This window comes from Stigmatopora nigra, chromosome 3 (genome assembly GCF_051989575.1).
Source record: "Stigmatopora nigra isolate UIUO_SnigA chromosome 3, RoL_Snig_1.1, whole genome shotgun sequence".
NCBI classification, from domain to species: Eukaryota; Metazoa; Chordata; class Actinopteri; order Syngnathiformes; family Syngnathidae; genus Stigmatopora; species Stigmatopora nigra.
This window is the reverse complement of record NC_135510.1, coordinates 6,444,410-6,464,594: the sequence shown is the minus strand read 5'-3', so window position 1 is coordinate 6,464,594 and position 20,185 is coordinate 6,444,410. Positions and strand designations below refer to the sequence as shown.

General features: G+C 41.0%; 2 protein-coding genes across 2 annotated transcripts in view; both read right to left on the bottom strand.

Annotated features, from left to right (window-relative positions):
• Positions 1 to 18,377, bottom strand: greb1 (growth regulating estrogen receptor binding 1). Its single transcript, XM_077712821.1, has 34 exons — positions 18,281 to 18,377; positions 12,179 to 12,339; positions 12,011 to 12,118; positions 11,754 to 11,930; positions 11,508 to 11,690; positions 11,143 to 11,256; positions 10,888 to 11,019; positions 9,744 to 9,854; positions 9,557 to 9,679; positions 9,298 to 9,483; positions 8,729 to 8,865; positions 8,379 to 8,649; positions 8,109 to 8,237; positions 7,803 to 7,973; positions 7,521 to 7,718; positions 7,240 to 7,423; positions 6,913 to 7,096; positions 6,691 to 6,827; positions 6,260 to 6,611; positions 5,986 to 6,101; positions 5,526 to 5,731; positions 4,797 to 5,370; positions 4,205 to 4,361; positions 4,035 to 4,137; positions 3,802 to 3,957; positions 3,530 to 3,666; positions 3,271 to 3,432; positions 2,982 to 3,186; positions 2,729 to 2,894; positions 1,931 to 2,049; positions 1,495 to 1,727; positions 1,208 to 1,408; positions 720 to 858; positions 1 to 646 (listed from the first exon to the last, which is right to left on the bottom strand). The coding sequence occupies exons 2-34, from the start codon at positions 12,330 to 12,332 to the stop codon at positions 483 to 485; spliced, it is 5,889 nt and encodes a 1,962-aa protein (XP_077568947.1). The 5' UTR covers positions 12,333 to 12,339; positions 18,281 to 18,377; the 3' UTR covers positions 1 to 482.
• spata17 (spermatogenesis associated 17) overlaps positions 17,210 to 20,185 on the bottom strand; it is a 57,212-nt gene continuing 54,236 nt past the window's right edge. The window contains exon 10 of the mRNA XM_077712824.1: positions 17,210 to 19,589. The gene's annotated coding sequence lies outside the window, so the exon portion shown is untranslated. The remainder of the gene's footprint in view (positions 19,590 to 20,185) is intronic.

The following is a 20,185-nucleotide window of genomic DNA, read 5'->3' as shown; positions in this document are numbered from 1 at the left end:
TTCAACTTATCTGTACATTTATAGAATTTAAAGTATTAAAAACTGTACATTGTAACATGCCATTTACAGTATAAAAAACAACAACAATAGAAAAAAACTTAAATGGAGGCCACAGAGTCTACAACCCGACAGAACGATAACACATGCAGTAAATAAGTACTGAAAATAATTAACATGCAAATACATGTACACAAAAGTACCTAATGGGAAAAAAGATGCCAAAAATCGGCTACCCTCATACAATGAATGATTGTGATGGCTTTTTAATCTGCATAAAACGAGGCTGCAGAATATTCCATCGAGACATTGCACAAACTTGTACCTGTATTTTTTTCTCACACATTTCCTAGGAAAGTGCACAAGAAGAAGTGAAGCACTTTGTCACATTCATGATTTTGCTCTTTTCGCATTCTTTTTTTTTGGGTCACAGCATCACCTTTGATACAAACCCCTTTCATGTATTACTAAACCTGACTCCCAGATCATATGTGTTTTCCCGTCAGAAAGAAGAGGGGTCGATCTTCCTTGGCATTGGCCGTCTGGAATTCGTCGCTAAGTCGGAAGCGCCATTCCTCTTCCAGCTCCAGCCTGCCGACCGTCTGCCTTAAAGCGCTGCGATCTGCGCTAATAACGCACAGAGTCGCGCCTAAAGAGGCAGAGACCAGCGAGCCAGTGTTTTGTTAGCAAGGCGCCTTTTAAATGGCTCGAGTCGCGCTCACCTTTGAGGAAGCTGAACTTTTTGAGGAAGCTGGGGGTCACGAAGGCATCGGCGAAACAGAGCAGAAGGCCGCTGAAGAGCAGGCCTGTGGTGCAGATGTTGACGGAGTGAGGTCTTGAACTCACAAAACACACGGTCACCTGCAAGGTGATTCTAAGGTCAAAAAAACACTTTTTGGATGTAGTTTTAGACAAAAGCAGCTTATCCTTAATTTGGGCCCTCATTTAAAAACTCCTTATTGCCGTTGATGACTCAACATCCTATCCTTGTTGACTGGGGAGCTGCAAATGAACTCCAATTAATACAAATAAACAAAATAAAAAGTAAATACTGACCGGAAAAAAATTGAAAATGCATTCCAATGTCATTTTTTTAATTTATAGGCTAATTTCTAGTGTGCCAGCCATATTAGATTTAAAAAAAGGTTAATTTAAAACATTAATCAAAACAACAACAACTGAAAACAAAACAGTCGTGTTGTTTGTTTACCTCAGGGCCGAGATTGATGTAACAGTCGACAGACAGGACAGGATGTTCGTAGTTTTTGGTGCTGTGAGGAAAAAGTTTGTGGCTGGTGTGTTGGAGATATTTTTCTAGGAGAAGTTGAGCCGGCGTAGCCAAGAAAAGGTGCTTGCTGTCGGGGGCGCAGACATACTGAGAGGGTCCCACTGAGGTGGGAACGTCCGTCATCTGTGGAGTTTTTGCCTCACATTAACATCCAAAAAAAAAGGGAATTCAATGGTGCGGAAAATAAAATTCAGCTTGTTTTATGTTACCTTTGTCTTGATGATAAACGTCCGGTATCCTCCAATGGCAATCTGTTTCTTCATCACGCTGAAGTTGTTAAAACGGCAGACGAGCAGGCCGGCGCTGTGCAGTCGCAAGGTGAAGTCGACGTCGTGGCAAGTGAAGCGGTTCTGGTCGTATTGGATGTTCTGACTCCGATCCACGTTGAGAAGGAGGAAGTCGTGGAGGTGACCTCTAGAGAAAGGCTCGCTCTCCTTAGGATCTGAATGCAAAGAGAACTTCATCTATATTTGGTGTGAGATTTGTTTTAAAATACATTTTGAGGTTGATGTTAAGCAAACAAAATCAGACCTTTAATTTCAGTAAATATATTTAAGAACGTAACAAGAGCATAGAAGTACAGTGACAAAAGTATTTTAAGTAGCAATCAACTAGTCTCTTTTATTCGTACGAAGTAATGCTGACCGGTGAGTACTCGACCGCTCCACTTTCTGATCCCACATAGGCCGTAGTGGGTCAGGTCTGGACAGCTTTCCATGTGCTGCAGCACATGTTTCAATGATGCGTTGTGTTCCACTGGACCACTAAAGGCAGCGAAACAAAAAAAATGATAAGCAATTTTGATCAATTTCTACAAAGAAAATGGCAGTTTTAAACTCAAGGTTGTGAACTACAGTTTCGCAGAACTGCTAATCAAACACAGAGCAAATAATGTAACGTGATGTTGGCTTGAATGTCCTTGCAATACAAATGCACTTTGAGCTTTAAACAACCTGTTTTAAAAAAGATTTAGCATTAAAACAAAAATGTTCGAAAGAAAAATAGGTTATTGCTTCCTCCTAGTGGTCAAAATGCAATTTACAACATTTAGAACAAAATATGATTAACCACATCACATCTAAGCTATAAGATAGTTATATTAAGGTGATCTGACACCTTATAAAAAACACTAGATTTAAGTGCATTTTAAAAAAACAACAACTTTAAATCCAGTGGTACTACATATTTTCTACGATTCACATTTTTTAAAAATATAGTTTTCAAAATTTGCTTAAAACTGCTTAGATAAAAGCTTTATTTAACTAGAATATATTTGAACTGAATGAAAAATGAAGCCCATGTTCAAATAAAAGTGCAATAGAGTTCATGATGCTAAAGTGTTTTTTTTTTAAATAATGAAACCTCTCATCTTTTGATCAACACTAAGGGCAACTGCATTTGACTTTATTCATGAAAAAGTATACAAAATACTGGAGCATGTACTTGCGTGCGTCGAAGTCAATCACGTTCCACATCACGCATGAGTCGTCCGCCAGAATAATGAAGGGCCAAACGTCGCCACTGGGGCCGCTGCCGCCCTCCTGCCGACGGCTTCGCTCCAGCTCCAGATTGTGGTACGAGAGCTCTTTAATCAGAAAGTGGGCAGCTCCTGCAAAAAACAACCAGCTTTTAATAATACAGGTCCTTACACCATAAGAAACATTTGTATGAATGTGAGTGAAAATAGCATTAACACCTATCCCCGCTCCATTGAAGACAGGAGGCAGCACCAGCAGAATGTGATTGGGCCAGTACTTTTTGTAGACTGCCATTTCGTACTCTTTGACCACCAGGATATGAAGATGGGAGGCTCCATCCATGGCGTGGTACAAGTTGAATAGACCGTGCTCATGGCGCCCCGTGGTGGGAGTGAAGATAGGACTCTTGATGCAGTCTGGGCTCTGATGAAAAAATTAAGCACATGATATTGGGATCAAAATGTCTCATTTTCAACGTGATTTTCTTAAACTGTATCATTGACTCACCTGGTCGGTGGCAAGAGGCAGCCGCATACCCTCTAGTTGGCCTCCAGGTTGGTTAAAGCTAAAGTAGTGCTCTTTGGACTTGGGGATGATGAAATAGAGCTGGATCTCTTCACCGAGCAACAGGTGAGTAAAAGTGAAGGCGTGAAGTGTAGACTCGTACATCTAGATTGGAATTTCAGAGAAAGAAACACGTTGGAAAATTGCTGTTTTGGTATTCATTATTATCATTTAAAAAAAAAATTGTATTTGCTTTGTTGACCTGGTATCTGGGGTTGAAGCCCAAGTAGAGATGACACTGTTCACAATGGTGATAAGTGTTAAAGGCGGCATATTTTGACAGTTTAATCCTAGTGGTGTGTCTCCTGAGGCACACATCTTCCTGATGCGCAGGGGTGCCTTGAAAAGTAGAAAATAAACAGTACATAGTTTAAAAAGACCATCGCGAAATACACAGTAGAATCATTTTTGAGGAGTATTTTTTTGGACTGCATGTCTCATTTTCAACTATTTGTTGGAAATGTGTCAGCCTACCGTCAGGATTCGGTTTATATCCCGGCCAGTACACTAAACTGATGTCGTCATATTTGGGGTCATGGACCGTGTAGTCAAAGGGTAAAGTCTTCATAACATCAGGGTCGGGCCAGGTGGCGTTGGATGGCTTGTATTTAACCTCATCTTCTTGGATGTCTAAGAATAAACAAGCCATGCAGACCACTTCAACACAAGCCAGTAGAGTATGTCTCTGAATTTGAAAATATACGCACTGAAGTTGATTTCATCTTCATTGTAGATATCCACCTCCATCAGCCTGATCAGCATCCGGGATAATATACCCAGGAAATGCAGATATGCGCCCGTCTTGCCCACCTGGCAATAGAATGGTGATTTAAAAAGACTATACATAGTCTTATGTAGGTCATAGACTTAAAATGACCTGTGGAGGTCCGCTGAGGAGAAGCCTGCGGGGGTGAAAGTTGTCGCTGCGCCCTTCAGTGCGATTGTTGCTGTCCATGTGGTATGCTCGTGGGACCGTCCATTGGCGGTAGTAGAGTGACTGTTCTGTGCATGTCATCATCTTACTCAGCAAAGGCCTGCAAAGATGGTCATTCATGGATTTGCCTTTTTTTTTGTTTTTACAAATTTCACCCACAGTGGTCAGGTTTTAACTCATTCTAAATCATGTATAAGTAGTAGAAAATTGATTAAAAAAAAAGACTGATCCAGTTTGCCTGGTAGAGACTGCCACAAAATGGTTGCATATGAATATTTTGGTCATTTCAAAAACAATTTATCTTATTATTATCATTTTCCAGCAGACAGGTGAATTAAAACAGATTAAGATGAATTAAAACATTTTTTTGTCAATGGCAACCATTGAGTTAAGCCTTCTGAAATGTTATGAAAAATAGTAGTGGACACATTATGCAATCCAACTGGTATTTCTAATACACAGGTGGGCAGCATTTTTAGTATCAACATAGAACACTAACCAAACCATGAAAAAAGTGAATTTCCTTTAATCATACCTGAAACTACTGGCCCACGCCACAGACATATGCGGCAGGAAAGAGGTACACCGCGGCAGACCACTGCCGTCATTGGCGGTGATGATGTCGTAAAGCGCGCGAGGGAGAAGCACTGAAGGTGGCCGGCTCACTCCCCTCGCCCATGAGCATGTCAAATGTGGTGAGGAGGCTCGCGGTGAGGAAGAGCTAGAGGACGTGGATTTGGAAGGGTGACGGCGAGGCCGAGCCGGAGGTTGCGGCGGCGGCTGGGTGATGTGCGCCAGCGGGAGCGTTTGGAAGTAAGGTTGGGAGATTGTCGGCGCTAGAGACATCTGTGGTTGGAAAATTGGGTGGACTAGGGAATAAGTCTGGGCTAGAGACTGACTTGGGTGATGAAGTGAGGTTTGAAGGTATAGAAAGGATTGAGAAGAGCTTTGGGGAGCGGGTTGAGCCTGTGAAGACGACGGGGTGACGTCCAATGTGCTCTTTGGGGCATTCGGAGATGCAGATGAGCTGCTCTGAGTAGGGAACGGGTCCGATGTTCCAACATCTGGGCTGGACTGGAGTGGCTGGTTGGAGGAGGCAGGGGAACTTTCTGAAAAGGGATGAAAATGTTCTTATTTTATTAAACACTTTTTACCACCACTGTCAGCAATAGACGTCCAGTCCATTTCAACTAGTAGGTTGAACTGGATTGAATGTCTATCACCATTATTTGCAATGAATAATTTAATAACAGTCAGTGAATACCATTTTCCTGGCTCTCCTCTTCTTCATTGTCGGTGCTGCTGAGTTTTTCCGCGTCACTCTCAAGCACGTCGCTCGCCGGCCCCGGGTTGGGCGGCGAACGAGACTCCGCCTTCAGCAGGTACGCCGCCAGTCCCAATTCTTGCTCGATGGTGGTACGTTGCAGATAGGAACAGCTTATGACTCGAAGGTCACAATATTTCAGTGACCTGTGGGAACAAAATCGGCACGTACCAGGGGTGTGAATCGCTAATTTCATGATGGGTCAGAGGGGGCCACAATTTAAGCATAAAAAAATGCATTCATTCAGTTTGGTATCCATTTTTTTTTTTATTGATTATATTTTTGGTTACCCATGGCAACATATGTGTGGGTCTCTCTTTTAACAAAAAAATATTTCTAAGTATTAAAAAGATGAATTAAATATGAATATAAATGAATATATTAAATATATTGTGCCCACCTAGGAAGTGATTCCCCTTGAGGTTCAGCTCCAGATAAGATCAGAATGCAGGGAAGCGCCTCGAGCTCCAGATAGGTACGAGGTATCCAATCAGCTTCTTGAATTTTCAGCCACAGCTACATGAAACAAGTATAGAAAAAAAAGATAGGAAAACTCAGGAAGAACGTTTAGAGACTACGACAGAAACTTTGCAAATAAAAGTTGCTATTTCCAGGAACTTTTGAAAGGACCATTTAAAAAGTAACAGATTTATTGATTCACCCCTTTTACATACCTTAATCTGATCAATAAAGCTGTGTCCAATATTCAGCGGCTGGCTGGGATTTCCCAGTATGATCTCAAATCTCTCTTCCAGTCCCAGCTGTCTCCTCACTCGGGACAGCCGGCGATGTGCCCAGGCCGCCAGCGCCAGCGAGGGGATGCGCAGTAAAATCATGTGACCGTGGTGGGCGGGGCATTGCTGGGCGGCACTAAGCAGCGCCTGTACGATGGCAAGAGTCTCCACAGACGTATGCTTGTGAAGATTGTGGGAGCCTCCGATTCTTCCAGAAACTGCCATCAGTGCTGTGCAGTAGTGGTGGATCAGAATCGTGGTTCGGATTACGGCGCTGTGCAGTTTTGGAAACCTGAAGGAAAGAGAGGAATGCGTTATACTACCTGGTTTATATGTTCACTCATTGGCTGTCATTCATTAATGCTGTATACCTTTCCTCCAGTGAAGATGCCATGCTTTCAAAAGATGAATCGCATCGCATCAGAGGCAGGCTGCTTCCAGATCGTGTCGACTCTAAAAGCTCCGGCACGCCAAAATAGCGTGTTCGCTCATGATACAGGTCCACATCCTAGAAACACACAAAAAATGACAATATACATAATTCTGTCGTATGTGCTGTTTGTTTTATTTGCTGACAAGAAAGGAAATATTACATTGCTAAAAGAAGAGGGCCAGTGGATCTCATTGTAAGGGCTGATGCGTGTGTATTGTGTCTGCAAAGCAAATGGGAAAGATGTAACGTGGAGGATCAGGATGTTTGGAGCATCTCTGACTTGTCTGGAATTCAGTAGCTGGTCCACCAGACCCAAATCAGAGTCTGTGCTACAGTACGAGGCACTGAAAAGCAAACAGAGGTCATGGTTAATGTCATTGAACATTGGCATAAAAAGATCTGAATCATTCCAGAATTAGAGACATCCAAAATAAATAAAAAAAATGTCCCATGTTGTTTTAATTTTGGACTCGTCCACCACACAGACCTGCTTATGTCCCAGTGGGCATGGTCATGGACCAGGATGTAAAGTGTGTACGAGTTGCTATGTGCTTCCTGAATAAGGCCGTTGACTCGCACTTGAGCGCCTTGATCCATCTTGACAACGTAGCGCTCCGCTTCCCTTTTAGACACACAATCTTGTTCCACATTTCCGAGTTCCTGAAGAACACCTAAAATCCAAAGTTTAAGTCAACAAAATGGCGACACAGAAACACAAAAAGTCTATGGAAGATAGTATGTAGTAGACCATAATATGTAGAGACAAACCAGAGCTCCACAGGTGGAGTACAGTCTGTTGAAATGTGACTTCAGAGGGAGGGACCAGGATAAGGAAGCTGACCCTGTCAAAGGACACAAGGTCCAGGTTCTGTGTGCTGGAGTCCGCTATGGCAAAAACATGAGACAGCAGTTTTCGGGCTACTGCCAACTGGATGGGCCTGATATCGCGCCACTCCACCGAGTACTCTACATGTACGCACAAAGACGTTCATATGGTAAGTCAATTCATAAAAGAGTTTAAGAAGTGAGTCATGTGTCCATTTGTGTCACCTGAACACATTTCTTTCGGAGTCAAAACTCTTTCTTTAGGACTGTGTGAGTCTTTCGGGCTTGGCGGGTTTTTCACACTCTTTTCTTCAGTGGATTCCGGAGTGCTGGATAAGGGAGATAGCTCGTTGCTGTCCAAGGTGGCGTTGTCCAGTAGGCAATCCATATCGCCATCTGTAATTTAGAAAATTATTTCTTGATGTTTAACATGGCTCATCGACTTTGTTGGACAAATGCTAACCCAACAGAGCGTACGTAATGGAAACACAGCAGAGACTAAGGGCTTCCAAGAAAGAGAGTCATACACACCTTGTCCAAGGGAACTGCAGAATTGGATGAGTTCCTGGGCTTCACCAGAGGAAAGCTGTTGGTTGATTTCTCTCAAACCCTCATTGGGGGAGAACATATTCTCGGCTAAGGATCGACACTGGTGTTTACCTGTATCCCAAAACACAAAAATACAAGTTAGTCTTTTTTATTTTTTTATAGAGCAGCTTTTTATTTCGGATTATTAAAAAAAAAACTATAAAGGGTTAATACCAATTTTTATTTCTTACAAAATCCAATAATGACACAAACCTGTGACCACCACGCAAGATTGTGTTTCCTGGCCGGACGCAGTCACAATGACGACAATGTAGTTGGTGTTTTCGAACTTTCCCTCCATCAACTTGCTAAACATCTGCTGAAGGCCTTGAGCCAAAGAGTCCAATTGCTCCCCCAACACCACTACACCCTCTCCGCAGGAAGACGCGGCCAGCTGGGCGAGCCAAGGAAGCTGGCTGGGTGTCAGAGGCTGCTGTGGTGCCAATCCAAGATGCTGAGGGAGTACGGGAAGGCTTGGCGGTGACTGGAAACCCCAAAAAAAGGAAGATTTATCACACCATTTAATGAGACTTTTCCACAAATAATATAATATGAGAAATGACCTCAATTCCGTAGTGCCTTCCTTGGGAGGCTTGCGTTTGGGTTTGTTGATTCTGTCTGATTTCACTGAGGTGGGACTCCCTCCACGATCTCATGAATATCTGTTCCAAATCCTCAATCAGGGGCACCTGCTCTGGGCCTTGAAAATGTTGGGAAGAAATAAGACAACATCATTTATTTGTTATAATTTTTCCCTTTCTTTCTTAAAAAAAACTGATATTAACAAAGGAAAAAACATAAAAAATCCTCTTTTATACATATTTTTATTTTTTTAATTTAAAAATGGAATAAAAGCAAAGACTCAAATTTTTCTATTTCCATTTTGAATAAGCAAATACTGTACCATTGACAGTGATAGACCCCCAATCCATTTCATATGGAATAGGCTGGCAGAGAATGATCTATAACAGCTGTCCCAGTCAAAATGGATTGGACCTCTACCGCCGTTAACCAATCAATTACTTTACTTACACTAGTAAAATGCCTGCTTGCCATCTGGTAACTGCAAATGGCATAGTGAATAATACATTAATTTGTATGTTCTGTTACATTTACCGCATGCGACACTCACCTAGTTGAACAAGATAGTAGACAGTGAGAAGAATCTGCATCTCAGTCGACAGTGGCTGAATAGAAGAGGGTCCGTAGTGTTGGTATATTCTGGGGAGGGTCTGAGAGCTCAAATAGCAACTCTGGAGTAGAGAGCTGATGAGAACTTCACTAAAATTGCCGGTGAACTGAGGGAGAGGCCCATGACCTGTTCCCAGGAGAGCTTTGTTTTAGCCAAAAAAAAAAAATCATTGATTTCCATTGGCATCAATATATTTGACCTTTGAAGATGACAGGCTGTAATCCACAAGTGTGTGACAGCTGATCAGGCACGGCTACAGACATCTCAGAGGAGGAAACTGTGCTTGAGGACTTTTGTGAGCTACTCACTGTGGCAGATGGCTCTGAATGTAGGAGAGCACAAATATGTCTACATCTCTTTCTTCATTAAAACAAAAAAATCCTTACCTAATCTGGCGCCAATTGGAGTAATGGTTGATGATGGAAAGATTGATGAAGATGATTCAGGGGACCAACCCTTGTGCCTCTTTTTGGGGGGACCGGCATTTGTTTGTGACCCTGGGGGACAAAATATGATATTTTTAATATTATCAAGGCTTTATTAGCTGATTTTAATGATCAATTTAATTTTATAATTACAATATTTGACAGTCATAGTAAAAAAGTTGCAAAACTGCATTAATGTTAGCTTTTTTCCAGGAGGAGCAGGCTAATTCTTACGCTACCATTTATGCCTCATGAGTGGGAGACACTTTTACGTAAATAGAGAAAGAAAAGTATATATTAGTATATTTCGAAGGTAGATTATTTAAAATTTAAATAGTGGGACATACAATGTCCTGCAATTCCTGAATTTAGATATTATTATCTGGGTTCATTAGTTGACAGCATCCATTCAATTAAATTGTTTTAGTTTGAGCCCATGCAGATGCAGTTGTATTTTATGTATGAACCTCTCTCTTCCTTTGCTACTTAACCCTTCTGTTAAAATGCAGTGATGAAAAAAGTGCCACTTGTTAGAGGAAGCAAGAAAAAACAACATCGGCAGGAAGGAAGCTTTTTCATTCAGTGAGAAAATGGGAAAAAAGAAGAGAGCATTTTACAACCTTGTTTTATAGAGGCCACTGAGTGAAGGAGCGAGAAGAAAGCGAGAGGGAAATTTTTAGTGCCCCAAGTGTTGGCAAATGAAATCAGTCAGACAAAGGGCGATCCCCGACACAATGCTGCTGGCTGCGGTTGTAACACAGGGGGCTGTGATCCCCTTCCAGAGGTGTGAAGGAACCCAGGGGGTTAATGATAGCAGACACAATGGCTACTCTAACATACACATGATATGAGACTAACTTTAAAATGTCAGATGCAAAATGAATAGAATTTCTCTCATGACGTATAATAACTCATTGGCAGTCATTGATAGTGAAAGACGTCCATCCATTTGAAGTGGGAGGGTGCCGGGAATGGACATACGTTCATTCACTTCAAACAGATTGGACGCAAATATATACGAGAGAAATTCATTGAAATTATGGAGCAGAAGGGTAAAAGAGACACATGATTTGACGTCGGTCTTTGTCAATGCGTAGGCAAGTACCTGTGGCAGACGGTCTTCCCGGTCCTGAATGATTTATCACCGGCTGCGCCGTTGAAGACGTCGCATGGATGCCATTTGTCAGTGGGTTTGGCGTGTCGGAGATTTGAGGAATTCCATTAGCATGAGAGGCAGCTGCATTTAGACAACAAGAAGTCCAATGACGGCATTGTTATGTGTCAGCACCTAACAGTCTAACAAAGTCACATTAAAAAAAGTGCTAGAAAATATGTGACTGAAACAAATGAGCTGTGAAACCTGCATAGCTGCCAGGTGCGCTTGAGGACTGGATTAAAGTCATCCTTAATGATTGTTCATCTGTTGTCGCACGAGCCTCCGAAAGACTGGAGCTCACCTGTCTTATTCGGCCATCTGAAACAAAACAGATACGGTTCATTAAAGAATCGGCCATAAGGGCTAAGTCATTTTAAAAACAACAGCACATTTAATGACTATTTTCTTGTACATGCAGTGGGGAAATATATCAAATGATTCAACTTAAATGTACTACAATTAAATCGGCATACACATTTAACCCAACGGAATTTTGTTATCAATCTGTTCATAGTGCTTTCACTGTATTAATTTGAGTAGAACTCCAGATTTTGTAGTTGCAATCTTACCGTGTCCCCTCCAACAGATAGGAGCTCCTTTAACCAGCACGCCTTGGTTGTTTCGATACAGATGGAACTTTAAGTGCTTCTGTTTCTTAGGCTGGGTGCTGAGTTTAAGATTAATATGGTTGGCGAAGTCCGTGAAGTAGCGGAATCCCCTTTCTCCACAGCCCATGCAACTCCCCGAGAAGCCTGCGGGGAAGCACGCTGGCGTAAAGACGGCTTCCCGGCCAATGGGCGGATCGTCCGTCTTACCGAGCAGGGCATTGTGACCCCGTTCATCTGGCAGGAAACGATGGTCTACGGCGCCCACGAGCAGGCTATCGGGGAGGGAGGGCGACTTAAGTCCGATCAGCATGAAGCCGGGCGACACTTCCAAAGTGTCTGACGCCAATGACGACAGACGTAGATCCCTGCCTGCCTGACAGAAGCCTAGAGGGCAGGGATTTAAAAAAGAAATTAATAGGTACATGCATAGGTTAAAAGGTACATTTTCATCAATGAAAACAAACCGTCTGTGGTGCAGCATCCTTCAGGTGGGGGTTTCATCTGATAAGGTATTGGCGGGCTGTTCGATTCAGAGCCATCTTCATCCTCCTCCTCCTCATTTTCTGTGCGGCCTGTTGAGGCATATTTTTTTTGTTGCAATTTCCCAATTTATATGTGTCATCATAACTCACCATTATGTGCCAATGGCTGCTCTGCCTCAAGGTACAGTTGGGAGAAAACTGGCCGAGGCACTACAATGTTAGACCTTAGCGATGCTTCAATAGAATTGTGAAGGACCTCCTCGAAGCGCGTGGTCCGCAATTGACCCGCATATGAGTTCCCCATTGGTGTTCTGGGAAAAAAAAGCACAATAGATTGGATGTCTACAGCCGTTAACAGCTTGCCAGTGAAATCAAAAGTTCAGTAGATCCACTACTAGAACAGCTTGGTACATCAGGATACAACATCTTCCCATCCACATTAACAGCAGCTACTAATGGAGGCATGTGTCCAGACGGCATGCCATAAAATCAGCTGCACTGACAGAGTAAGGACACCCTGACCTAGACGCTACTCCCTCTTTGTTTTTCTCCGTTTTCTCTCTCGGTGGCAGCGCTCACTGGTTGACCACAGCCTCAATGAAGGAAACACTCGCTCAAACTGTGCTCTAACTCAAGCACAGAGAGTGTCTTGTTTAATACCCCTGGTGCATTGTAATGCCATAAATAAAACAGAATCAAGTCTTTCTCCATGAGAGGGTTTTTGTTGTTGTTATTAGTGCACTTTTGGGTGAAGCTTTAAATCTCATTATACTTGTATAATGGGAATACTAGTTCAATTCAAATTTAGTTCCATTTGGATTCAATTCAAATATGATTCAATTCCAATTCAACTATGATTTCATTCCAATTTGATTTTGATTCAATTCTATTTCAACTTGAATTTGATTCCGATTCCAATACAATTCGAATTTGATTCCAATTCCAATTCAATTCGAATTTGATTCCAATTCCAATTCAATTCGAATTTGATTCCAATTCAATTCCGATTTGATTCCTGATTCGATTCTTGATTTGAATCCCAATTTGATTCCCAATTCAAACCCCGATTCAATTCTCGATTTGATTCCTCATTCTCAATCTGACTCTCCATTCCCATTGTGTACAGTTATTACCTTGATGTATGTCAATGTAGAGCTGACAAAACTGGGTCAACCTCGGGGTAAATGACAAGGGTGAATGCGAAAAACCAACATAATCCTTCTCTGCCCCTCTGCTCACGACCCTCATTTAACTTTAGGAACACGAGAAAGCACACGTGCTTGCACAAACGTACAAAGACAAACATGACCGTCTGACACAAGCAACCTATAGGTCAGCTACATATATAAACAAACCACTTTAGCCGTTTAGTGACATACGACCTATGTTAGCGTGACTGCATTTAGCAAGCGTCATGTCAACTCAAACCAAGAACGTCTTACTAAAAGCCGTGTAAAACAAAACGAAGGAAAGACACATAAAGAACTTTGCAACAGGACAAATAGTCTGTCTCTCCGCAATTGAGACTTGTTTCACAGCAAGAACAAAACATTCAGTAACTGAACACTTTATCTGCAACAACTATAAAGCCTAATCAAATCAAAGAGCTGTTTGAAAAAGCCAGAATTGGATGGCTTGTGTTGCAGATGCCTGCATTAATCAGTCACAAAAATGTCAAAAGAAATGAACCACAATTGTAACAGAAAACAAATGCTCATTGCACAAATTCACAACCACTGTTTACTGTAGAAGCTATTTTAATGATTGAATGAGACAAATTGCATTATAATACGTTTTGACTATGGATAAGAATATATTTTGTAATCTGCTAAAAGATAAGATACGGAATTTAACACAAAGTAATTACTATAGGAAAATAAGTGTGTTTGATATCTGGAGAAATAAAGCAAAACTTTTCTTTTAGAAAAAGTGGCCAATCTATTCAAATCAAAAATCTAATTTTTGTGTAGAAAATTAGAGGTTTTAGCAATAGTTGTCCTTTGAAAATCTCCTTAAAGATTCGAGCAAACATTTTTTGTTGTTTTTTGTAATCTAGGATCTCAACAAAAAAAAATATCTAAAGATAAAAGGGAGTTAAACACACAAGTGGACAGACAGCCACCTTCTGCTTCCACGCTTTCGCATGCAACCAAACAATACAGACTGTCATTGGCTTTGTGGTAAGACAAGAGGGGAGGAAGACAGAAAAAGGCCGGTCATAACACGGCCCGTGAAGAAGCAGAGGAAGTAATCACGCCTTCTGGCAAAGAGCAGACTGACGTTTACAACCATGGGGAGACACAAGATGAAAGCGGCTAAATGTGCTCCCGTGCAAAAATCAGGACCAATGAAGTCAATCAACATAACAATCCCCACCGCAAATTGTCACTTTGCGATAGTAGCTCGGGAAAATATTGGGGGGAAATATTCAAGAGAGTGTCCACAAACTGGCTCTGGAGCTGAAACTGTGTTAAAAAAAAGAAAGAAAAAGACACTGTGACAGACATGTAATATATTGTGACTAATTATGGGGTGACTGGCATTGAATGGTCACGTTTCTCACAGATGAAGTGTTGTAAGTTATATCATTCTTTCATTCATTCCTTTTCTGTTCTGCATATCCTCACAGGGGTCGCGGGGGTGCTGGAGCCTATCCCAGCAGGGAGGAGACACCCTGAAATTGTATCCAGCCAATCGCAGGGCATAGAAAGATGGACAACCATTCACACACACACACTCGTACCTAGGAGCAATTTTGAGTGTTTGACCAGCCTACCCTGCTGCATATTTTTGAGATGTGGGAGGAAACCGAAGTACCCGGAGAAAACCCACGAAAGCCCGGAGAGAACATGCAAACTCCACACAATGAGGACCCACTTTGGATCGAAGCCCCGATTCCAGAATCGTGAGGCCGACGTGCTAGTTGAATCATTTTCGGAACGGTACTTGATCTTTTCTCTTTCCACCCCCCGGTGCCACCCTCCCTGACGTGGAAGTGGGAGATCCTTTCATCCCTAAATTCCCCCCCACCCCCACCTCCCCATCTCTTCTTCCCTTTCTGTCTCTTTTTCACCCTGGGGAGAGAGACACTATTGTGGCATTTTATGACCCCTTGGTCCCTGCCTTCCCACCACCACACTCAAGCACACAAATACAAAACCCATAGTTAGGACCCCTTTAAACTCTGGAGGTCCCTTTCTTTCAGGATGTTACCGACACGGGCTCCTTAGCATTTCAACACTCGGCACCTTCATTGTTCCATCGACGTGTCGCCGTCATTCATACGCCTCTGTCCACAAAAAAAAAAAAAAAATAAATCTATATACCTCAACTTTCTAACTATAAAGCTTCCTTGAGGTCTGGCCACTACTGAGATGACAATTATGCAAAACTTTAGTGCACACTCACACACGGGCTCACTGGAGTTGTGCGGACACACACAAAGGGCTTGTCCTGGATAGGGGTGAAAGGTTACCCCAGGAGAGGTCAGATAAGAACCCCAGGCTCTTTCTCTATTAGCCAGGGCCACATACCAGCTGCACACAAGCGCAAACAAACACACACACACACACACACACACCGTTCCTGCTATTTTCTCTTTTCAGTCTGACCAGCCGGAAAGCAGCGTCCATCCTCCAACTCGGACAGAGGATCAGGTTACAAGCTCAGGCACGCCGACGACGTGTGCGACGAAACACGCTAAGTGTGTGTTTGTCCGCAAAAGCGTCATCTGGCCAGTGTGGCCACGGGAGCAGCTTGATTGCCTGCTGACCCACAGCCCAAACAAATGCAAAGTGATGTCACACATCAGCGGACCCTCCAATGTGTGCCCGGCGCTGACCTACGACCCCCAAGAAACGCTCTCATCCGTAGTTTTCTCATCCTACGTCAGATCGATAGCGGCGGACAGCCAACTGGCTAACCGAGGGGCGGTCCCACGGCACCCCCCACCAAACATCATGTCCACACTATTGAAATACGGCGTCATGGTACAATTCCCAATACAACGCTCAAGATAACGGTTATCTCAAAATTTAATGCTGTAACCGTTGGCGAAGACATCAACCTACGGTATTCTACAATAAAACTGTTGAATAGAAAAACAAGCTATTTCGATGTAGAAAAATAAACAACGTTTATTATGAGTCAGGAATCTCCTGTTACCAAACTTTTGTTCTCCTTGCTGACTCAGAGAATTTTTCTCATGTTTGACGGCAGTAGACATCCAATTCATTTGGAATGAAACAGTGGACCGAATGAATGAACCCTACTAGTCTAAATAAAATGGCAGTTGATTTTTTTTTTTTTTTAACAAATCATAAACGCAAGATATTTCACCAAGTTCCTGACCATAGAATATAATATGAAGTCTTTGGACTATGATAACATATTTGCTGATATTACAACGTCAGACAGTATTCGATTCAAGGGGATCAGTTAATTTAATACAATGTTATGTGCACATTTTACACAAGTTAAATTTTGAGTAGACCAATAAAAGATACAAGGCAATTTGGATACTTATATAATTTTGTTGCTGAAAACATTGAAATTAAGTATCTTATTAACATTACAGCCTACCTAAATGATGCCCAATTGATCAAAGTTTCGCATTTTGTTCAATGTTTTGTTACACCTCCAGACCATTCTTTATTTAAATGCCAAATGACCTTCCAGAGAAATCCCAGAACCATTAAAAATGCCTCTAGTCAACGATATTGTGATAACAGCCGAGTAAATATCCATTAATCTTTGACATCATTTATAGTTCGGAGCACATTTTTATGGTAATGACCTTTTAATATACAATAATTTTTGATTGGTCGTAAGAATACACAAACAACTTTTAATTTATTGGCTACCATTGACATCAAAAGGCATCCCATACATTTGGAGTCGGAGGCCTGGCAGTGATCATTCCCTGCAAGCCTTCATTCAAATGGATCAAGCAGTACACTTGGCGCAATCACCAGAGGCCAAATCCTGGTGTGTTTGAACTTTTAGCCAATAAAGATGATTCAAATTTTGCTGTAGCGGTCACATTAACTATCATAGCACACACGTCCTTGACATGTTTATTCTTTTCTTTCTTTCTCCAGTAACTCCCTGGGATGGTGTGTTGTCTAGCGTGAAGACAATCTGGATTTTAAGCACAATGCACAACATGCAGTACGTTCCCTGTCATCATGACTCACAACAAGCAATGTTTATTTACGAGGCAGCACATGAATGCAGTGTGCGCGCACACACACGCCGCAAAGTATTTTTCAAACAAACCCTGATGGTTTCACGGCAGGCATCAATATAAAATGTTCATTAAACAATAAATGCTTGGCAGAGGAATATTCTTGCTACAATGGGGCTGGGCAATTGTTTGGGCTCATGGTACAATTTGTTTTGTTTTTTTAAATGACAGATGGGCCAGAGCCATTCAAAGATTAGATTTGAACCAAAAAAAAAAAGGCTTGTGTACAATATAAGCAGGAAGTTAAATGGTTTGAAATAGAATGATGTATATATTTTTTTATTTTCAAATGTAGTAATTATATTTTAATGCTTAATATTTTTGCATTTAAAATTTAAACAAGGTATATTTTTACAAGTTGGTATCTTAGAATATTTGACACAAAAGGGTACATTTATAAGGTAGATAATAATAATAATAAAAAAAAAATCCAACAGGTCCCTTAGACAAAACTTATAACACATTGGTAAATGAAATAACTTATGTGGTTCTTAATATAGGTTTTTAAACTAAAAAAAACGTATTAACATATATTTTACAATACCTCAGTGTGACACATTATAAATACTTAGTAATATTTTGGAGTGGAAAAAAGCACAAGAAATCGAGAACATTACGATGGGAAATAATTTGTTCACTAACGTGCTGAATTGATGTTAAATCACTAGGAAGAAATGATAATTATCTTAAAAATAAATAAGTAAAATAATGGTTATAAATAGAATGACATCAATTGACGCCACGACATTTCTTATTTTAAAACAAGTATTTGTAAAGTATTATTTTGGAGTGAACCTGCCATGCATAAAACAGACAAACAATCAAACTAAAAGTGAATATTATCATCACCCAGCGATCATTTTCAATGTAAAAAAAAAAAAAAAAAACTGCAAACGTGCACAATATTGACAATGTTCAGCCCGAGTGAGACAGCATCATCACCAAGAGTTTAGAGGTGGACAGAATGGGGAACAAATGCGGAAATGTTCCTTTAAAAATATACTCACGTTTTCTACCAAGCAGAACAAAGTGTAAGAGATGGTGAAGAAAAGTTGGTAAAATTCAACCAGCTGCCTCCATTTGACCGGCTCGAGACAAACTGAGGGTCGCCCGTGTCATCACTTTTGGTTTGATCTAGATTCAAAGACAGAACCTCCCCCTCGTTTGGCTGCCATGTTGGTACGGTCCACCCCCCTTCACGTCCAAAAATTGCATCCTTGCATATTGGGAAATCATTGAAAAGATTCTATGTATCACATTTTGAGTTTGTTACAAGTTACTAGTTTGTCAATATAGAATGATGCAACGAATTATTAAAACTTTTTTAACTTAATGGCTGCCATTGACAACGACAGACGTCCAATTCATCACAACTGGGAGGGATGGCTTAACATGCAAAAGCTAAAAAAAAAGAATTAAAGTCTCGTTATCATCCTCAATATAGATATAATGATTAATTATTAGTGGTATGATCATTTCTATAGAATTTTAGACTTTTCAGTTATTGGCTGGAAAGGCAGACGGCCAGCCATCCAAGTAAGAATAGATTGGACGTCTAGACCCGTCAATGGCAGCCAAAGAGTCGATATATAAAATTTTTACCAGTCAATTTGATTTTTGAAATGATCACTACCCACATACCTGAACCACGTCTGAATTTATAGCTATACATTGCCCTCTACTGGCCCTCTACTATATACACCCATTGTTAAGAAATACTAGAAATAAACACATGAAATAAAAGTTCAATTAAAATGCGAAAATCCAAAACAAAAAACAGTTAAAATAAAAGACAGCAAAATACTTACGTTGAATGCAATAAATAAACAGTGTAGCCACATAAATGTGTCATAACATGATACGTGATAGACAGTCTGTTTAAACTATCATTAGAGGGGAAACATTTATAGTTCAGTGGAAAATGCATGTAAAGTCAGTGAAGATATCAATATGTAAAAATCAATGAACCAGTATATCAATGGCCCAGCAGATCGAATATCAATTTCCCTTAAAACAAACATGCATTCCCTCTTTTTTAGATGGTAATGATAAAATATTTTCACAATGAGAGCACTCATTACCCCGGAAAGCATCCCTCCTGCTTCAAGTTTACATTTCATGGCAGAGAAGTCCATACTTCATCCCTCCACTGAGCCAACTGAGAAATGCTGATCAGTGCAGTGGGGCCACCTTGCAAGGCAACACAGCATCCCCTGATGGGAGAACAGGTGTTGGACAGAGGCCAGCAGAGCCGAGCCATCGTGTATCACGCCGATGGAAGTCGTCTGGCCGGAGGGAGGCTGACCCACTGGTTCCCTAAAACAGGACTCAAAGAATTAGTCATCACTTCAAATGTTTTAGTCCAAGGGTGTCAGAATAATATAGTAAGATATAATATTTAATTTTTTTTATTTTTATAAATGGATTTAAGGAACTGGATTAAAAGCCCTGAATATTCAGTTTTTATAGATCTAAAACAATGATTATTTGAGCTTATTTAAATCTATTTTTAGATTTTACAACATGATTTTTGAACTAAAAACAGAAAAAAAATGATTACAAAATTACAATGATTGATTTAAAATGGGGAAAATCAGGAAATGTAATATACATGTATACTCTTCACTTTAATTTGACCGTAAAACAGAAACTCGACACTCATTATTTACTTTCCTGGGCCACACAAAATGATACAGTGGGCCAGATTTGGCCCCCGGGCCGCCACTTTGACACATGTCCTACGAAAACCATATTAAAACAAAAAATATATTTCTCTCCCCCCCATTTTCAAACATTTTTTGAAAAAGCTCCAGGTATCTTTCTTCTCCAGCACATAGGGTTGTCGACCCCCGCACTAGAGGTTAAGACGGTACTGTTTAATTATCCAAAGAATCAGGCAGGAACGTCTTGAC

Coding starts and splice junctions, on each gene's coding strand:
- greb1 (XM_077712821.1), bottom strand. CDS start 12,332: ATGGGGAACTCATATGCGGGTCAATTGCGGACCACGCGCTTCGAGGAG. Junction 6,828..6,912: donor GGCCCTCTTCTTTTAGCAAT/GTAATATTTCCT, acceptor GTGTGTTTCTAG/GATGTGGACCTGTATCATGA. Junction 3,433..3,529: donor GCTTCAACCCCAGATACCAG/GTCAACAAAGCA, acceptor ATTCCAATCTAG/ATGTACGAGTCTACACTTCA.